Genomic DNA, 7,052 nt, shown 5'->3' on the forward strand with positions numbered 1-7,052 from the left:
TATCCCCTTTATAGCAATAGTATTCTAAAGGAGACATACCTTCGAATCTCAGCTAGTAATTTTGCTTTACGCCCTTCCTCATTCCTAACTTTGACCCTCTATAGCTGACTATGTTCTAGGTACCAATTTCGAATTCTACATCATCTGATACACATACGATTTTCACTGAAGGTTTCTACATCACTCCATACTCGGCCGCAGTGCGAATTCAGGTAATTTTCCTAGTGAAGCAAGCGTGCTACCAAAGGGAAATATATACGTATGCATCTATATATATGTATAAATATATACTGTATATATATATATACATACTTATATATATGCATATATACATATATATACAATATATATACATATATACATAAACATACAATTATATATATATACATACATACATACATATATATATATATATATATATATATATATATATATATATATATATATGTATGTATATATATATATATATACACATTTACACACATACATATATTATACAGAGAGAGAGAGAGAGAGAGAGAGAGAGAGAGAGAGAGAGAGAGAGAGAGAGAGAGAGAGAGAGAGAGAGAGAGAGATTCCTCCATCCAGCATCTAAAAAAAAAAGACTAAAACAATTTCTTACAGAAATGACGTAATCTTCCCCTTTCGAACTAATATAAGAAATAACTACAGTAGCACAACGACAATAAAAATTGTAACTTCAACTCACGAGCAACAGATAAACAAATCTTGAAGTCATTTTTTGTCGACGATTGCTGGACGTCGAGCGTTTCTCTCGTCCAGAGATCGTGTCGTGGTAGCTAGAGCCTATGCTTCAGGACTTCCTGAGCCTTTTGTGCCGTCAGATTGATCTCTATCAATCAATCAATCAACCTTCGATTGAAATTTAATAGGACACTTGCAAATTTACTTCACCTCCACATATTTTCCTGTTAAATGGTTTTTAGTTTTCGGGCACTGATCTAATCCTTTCCTTTTCTTGATTCTCCTGACATTCCTGAGATACTGGCACAAATTAGGAAAAGGTTAGAGTTCATTTTTCTCCCTTGAAAGTTTAAAACTCTTCTCGTAGAACGCTGGCTGCGTTAATCATTTTCTTTACTCGTCATTTCTTGTACTCCCGTTGTCACATGTTATTCTATAAGCATCTCAGCACTCGATTTCATGTATAAGTCATATTGTTGTCTAAAGACTTTTTTTATTTTCCTCAATTTCCCTGAAATATCACATTAAATGCTGTATGTCTCTCAATTACCGTTACGTAGTTTTATTTTGACGAACCTTTAAGGAGGAAGTTTCAGAAATAGTTTAATGGTTATCAGGTTAACCGTGGAAATTTATTGGATAACACAAATGTACAATTTGCAACATTATTTTACACAACTTGGGGTTCAAAGTTTTGCTTAATCTTGTTAACAATTTCTCAGGCATTTAATATCAAAAACAATGAGCAAACCGCCGAAGCTGCAACCATTTTCAATTACAGTTTAACACGTCCTCTTTTACAGTTTTGTCGTAACATTGCATTATTATCATTCGACCCCTTCTGAAACAAGCTAAAATAAGTATCTCTCACTTTTATAACCCCAGCACGTGGTTTACATTATATGCAAGGACGAGGCACCGCCTGACCGTCCAACACCCACCGTAGCCTGAGCCTGACTGTCACTGAGTAACAAAGCTTTCAGCTGTGACTCGCCGGGAAAGAGGCACTTGTTTACCATCGCCGCTGCCATCTGGTGGTGCTTTTCGAAACCTTACATTTACACAACTACCGTGGCGTGGCCCTTATGTAAAATGGGCATCTCGACATCAAGGATGTCTAATAAATCCCTATAAATAGCCAAGCATTCACCTGTTTACAATAGCCCAAATGCGTAGTTGTAACCAGATAAACACATGCTCAGGCGAAGTCCTACTGTAACAACCAGACACCATCACAATTGGTGTATTAGTTTAAGCGTGTGGTAATTTGCATCCCGTGGTACACCAGACATCAGTTCAGCTTCTTCAGCTCATAAATGAAGAGCGTAAACACTTACAAGCTCAGTTCATGTGTCCCTTTGCTCCACTAACATTGGAATTATCCCACGAGTATACTTTTCATTCCGCAGATGAGTTGTAGGTCAACAGCAGCGAATTTTTGCTGAAGAATTCGCTGCTTCTGAATTTAAACAGTCGCTAGTTTTACCGCGGAGCAGTTTGATTACTGGATATCGTTTCCGTTGGTCACGTGTGATTTAGATAATATTGTAGCCATCCCCGCCTCTTCCTTGGGTTTATACTATATCTAGATAGAACTTATCCAGTGTGCGTTTCTATTCACATACGAGTATATTTGTAAGCATCCGGAGAGGGAGGGAGAGAGAGAGAGAGAGTCTCTTTGTTTCAGTTGGTATACGATCTTTGCTGCACCATCCAACGTTCTTGGGCATTTACCTTACTTTCAATAAAATCACTGAATTCTTGCTTATTACTAAATGAATTACATACAGAGTTGATTTTTTTAAAATGAATAGAATATACAATTTAGTCCAAAGGCCAAGCGCTGGGACCTATGAGGTCCTTCAGCGCTAAAAGGAAAATTGAGAATAAAGGGTCACAAGGTGTGACAGGAGGAAAACCTCGCAGCTACACTATGAAACAATATTTAGAAGAGGGAGGAAAGCAAGATGGAAGAAAGGCTATGAAAGGAGGTACAGTAAAAGGAATGAAAGGGGTCGCAGTTAGTGGCCCAAGGAACGCTGCAGAGAACCAACCTGTGGTTAAAAAGTTAAGTATACCTTAGTTTAACCTGACCACTGAGCTGATTAACAGCTCTCGTAGGGCTGGCCCGAAGAATTAGATTTATTTTACGTGGCTAAGAACCAATTGATTTCCTAGTAACGGGACCTACAGCTCATTGTGGAATCCGAACCACATTAGAACGAGAAATTAATTTCTACCGCCAGAAATGAATTCCTCTAACTCTTCATTGGCCAGTCGGAGAATCGAACGCGGGTCCAGCAGAGTGCTAACTGAGAACATTACCAACCCGGCCAATGAGGAACACCAACCTATGGTAAATAATATACAGTATATATATATATATATATATATATATATATATATATATATATATATATATATATATATATATATATATATAATATGTATATATATATATAATTGACGGAGTATTTGAGCCACATCAGTGCATTCTGCCATTCAGTGTGCTATATTTAGTTGCCATAAGGCTGGTATTGACCTTATAAACAATGTTCCCAACCTAGATTTATAGGTTGTGCGTACAAACAAGAGCACTGGCTGCCATAATGCCAGCTGATCTCACAAAAAAACAACAAAATAAAGCCTTTGTCCACGACAACAGCCCGTATACGGCCTTAGATTGGAGTTCAAGCGCATTTTCGACTTCCTATGAAATAGCTTTTATTTATTTTATATTATCTGAATACTGTTATATTTGCTTACTTTTTTTATATAAAGCTTTGTTTGTTATCAATTGTATATGCCTTTGTGCACAGTATACTCAGTATCAGTTGTGGTCTTTTATTATGGATGGAGATCCCACCTTATGTGGCATTATACTTTGTTCTATAGCATTTGTACATTATATTCTACTCTTTAGTATTTATACATTATACTCAACTCTTTAGTATTTGTACATTATATTCTGCTGTCTAGTATTTGTGCATTATACTCTGCTCTGTAGCATTTGTACATTATAATCTGCTCTGTAGCATTTGTACATTATACTCTACTCTCTAGTATTTGTACAGTATATTCCCTTCTCTAGTATTTGTACATTATATTCTGTTCTCTAGAATTTGTACATTATACTTTGTTCTGTAGTATTTGTACATGATATTCTGTTCTCTAGTATTCATACATTATACTCTACTCTTCAGTATTTGTACATTATATTCTGTTCTCTAGTATTTGTACATTATATTCTGCTCTCTAGTATTTGTACATTATACTTTGCTCTGTAGTATTTGTACGAGTCTTTGGTGGTTCTCTGGAGGAAGGAATATGTTAACAATTACCGAACAAAGCCCGCAAAAATTGCGATGAATCCGAAAGTAAGAGTGACGAAATTCTTAAACACTCCACACTTTTTCGTGGTCAGGTGTATGAAGTTAAATATACCTTAGTTTTACCAGAACACTGAGCTGATTAACAGCTCTCCTAGAGAGGGCTGGCCCGAAGGATTAGACTTATTTTACGTGGCTAAGAACCAATTGGTTACTTAGTAACGGGACCTACAGCTTATTGTGGAATCCAAACCACATTATAGCGAGAAATGAATTTCTATCACCAGAAATAAATTCCTCTAACTCTTCATCCGCCGGCCGAGGAATTGAACTCCGGCCCATCGAGTGACAGTCCGCAGCTCTACCGACTCACCCAACGAAGAGCTAGCGTTACTTCCTCTGATATTCCGTATGAAGGTTCGAATCTCGGCCGGGAGTCAGAATTTCTTCATTTGGTCCTTCACGTGGATCTCAGGCTTTGTGACGACAAACGTATCCGAAATGTGAAGAAATAAAGAGGTCAGAGGACATTGTAGTTATGACTATTACTTACGTATTTGGTGGTAAAGGGACTTGCAGATTATACACACACATATGTATATATATATATATATATATATATATATATATATATATATATATATATATATATATATATATATATATATATATATATATATATATATATATATACACATTCATATACACATATATATTATATATTACTGTATATATATATATATATATATATATATATATATATATATATATATATATATATATACATATATTATATATATACTGTATATGTATACATATATATATACATACATATATATGTATATATATGTATATATATATATATATATATATATATATATATATATATATATATATATATATATAAATAAAGGCCCATAAATGAAACAAAGATAATTGACTAAGCCACTATATTTCGGCTAATGCACATCGGCCCTCGCCTCATTGAAAAATAGGTGTTATTGAGACGATATCTAAATTCACAAGAACACGTGGTTTAATTGTAAATCATTATAAGTACGAATGAAGTGCAGTATATGGTCCCGCCAGGATCAATCTCTTTCAGACATTTTCGACAGGACTGGTACACGTAAGAATAAATTTCTATTATATATAATCTAGGATGAAATCACAATACATATGACCGTTAAAAAACGGTTGCTTACACCTACGAAGAGTAGGATAAGCCTTTGAGACAAGGAAAGGTGTGCTACTCATAAACCTTACTTTTGCGGGACACTAAGAAAATAAGAATCGCATCGTTTTGTTGTCATTTGGACCAGCCTTAACCACAATAATCAAAATCTGTACATATTACATATTTCTTTTGGAGTAAATATTATTGTATACTGCTCATAAATACGACAATAACATTAAGCATAATACTCTTAAAACCACTGATGTGAACACTGATTTCTTAAGGGTACTGTAGTGGCCCGCATATGAACAAATTGTGAGATATTGGTGGGCTTTCTGGATACACAAAATTCAAATCCATTACTTTCGTGAATTTGGCTATTCAAGACTAACGCTATAATATAACCATCTCTACAGTAAAACACATTGCAACAAGAAAAATCATAGTGCTCACATGCTACGTCATCATTCACAAAGCACACAAAGCCACACCTAAAACAAGATCTTTTGTCACAAAATTCATCAAACCGGCGCTGTGATCTGAGAAGGGACTTTCGGTATCTTTCATAACTTGCATTTCTAGCAAACTCAGGTATTCAAGCTTCACGTACGCACTACACATCTTTGGATGACAATATCTCTTTCTCGATTTTCATTGGCCTCAGGATCTGTCAGTTTTCGAAATTCGGTTGACTGTGCAAGTTTATTTTTAAGTGCAAACAAGTCAAATATTTATCACTTAGCTCTGAGAAGTTACGTGCCCTATTCAAGTTAAAATGGTCATAATTAGCTTTCAGAATCATACCTATTATTCACTTTAATGTAATTATATATTCATAGACCTTTTCCACTAAACAGAGATCAAATGGTAGTTCTTAATCTTATCTATATGGATGAAAGCTTAGCCAATTACTCAGCACAGCAAATCGCTTCAGATTAAAATTAAGCTTATTTGTGTGCAACTCACTCATGGTGTCTTAAGAAAACCGAAGTCTTTCAGTCATGGTATTTACTGTCACTGAGATGAATGTGCCAGAATACCATTTCTGTAAATCATATTGCCGAGCTATATGTGGCCAGAATACTATTCCTGTAAATCATATTGCCGAGCTATATGTAGCCAAAGTACCATTTCTGTAAATCATATTGCCGAACTATATGTGGCCAGAATACTATTCCTGTAAATCATATTGCCGAGCTATATGTAGCCAAAGTACCATTTCTGTAAATCATATTGCCAAGCTATATGTAGCCAAAGTACCATTTCTGTAAATCATATTGCCGAGCTATATGTAGCCAAAGTACCATTTTTGTAAATCATATTGCCGAGCTATATGTAGCCAAAGTACCATTTCTGTAAATCATATTGCCGAGCTATATGTAGCCAAAGTACCATTTCTGTAAATCATATTGCCGAGCTATATGTAGCCAAAGTACCATTTCTGTAAATCATATTGCCGAGCTATATGTAGCCAAAGTACCATTTCTGTAAATCATATTGCCGAGCTATATGTAGCCAAAGTACCATTTCTGTAAATCATATTGCCGAGCTATATGTGGCCAGAATACTATTCCTGTAAATCATATTGCCGAGCTATATGTGGCCAGAATACTATTCCTGTAAATCATACTGCCGAGCTATATGTAGCCAAAGTACCATTTCTGTAAATCATATTGCCAAGCTATATGTAGCCAAACTACCATTTCTGTAAATCATATTGCCGAGCTATATGTAGCCAAAGTACCATTTCTGTAAATCATATTGCCGAGCTATATGTAGCCAAACTACCATTTCTGTAGATCATACTGCTGAGCTATATGTAGCCCAAATACTAATTTTGT

General features: G+C 35.3%; 1 protein-coding gene across 3 annotated transcripts in view; it reads right to left on the reverse strand.

Annotated features, from left to right (window-relative positions):
* The window catches only part of LOC136825057 (ADAMTS-like protein 4), a 112,687-nt gene extending 111,017 nt beyond the window's left edge, over positions 1 to 1,670 (reverse strand). The window contains exons 1-2 of one of the 3 annotated variants that reach the window (XM_067081127.1): positions 1,647 to 1,670; positions 710 to 1,281 (exon numbers count right to left, since the gene is read on the reverse strand). In XM_067081127.1, the coding sequence (XP_066937228.1) occupies positions 710 to 739 (30 nt within the window). In that variant the 5' untranslated portion in view covers positions 740 to 1,281; positions 1,647 to 1,670. Of the gene's footprint in view, positions 1 to 709; positions 1,282 to 1,576 lie in introns of all 3 variants that reach the window. The other 2 variants (XM_067081124.1, XM_067081128.1) reach the window with 2 other exon arrangements.
* Positions 1,671 to 7,052: the final 5,382 nt, after the last annotated feature.

The sequence above is a fragment of the Macrobrachium rosenbergii genome, chromosome 3, assembly GCF_040412425.1.
Source record: "Macrobrachium rosenbergii isolate ZJJX-2024 chromosome 3, ASM4041242v1, whole genome shotgun sequence".
In the NCBI taxonomy this organism is placed as follows: Eukaryota; Metazoa; Arthropoda; class Malacostraca; order Decapoda; family Palaemonidae; genus Macrobrachium; species Macrobrachium rosenbergii.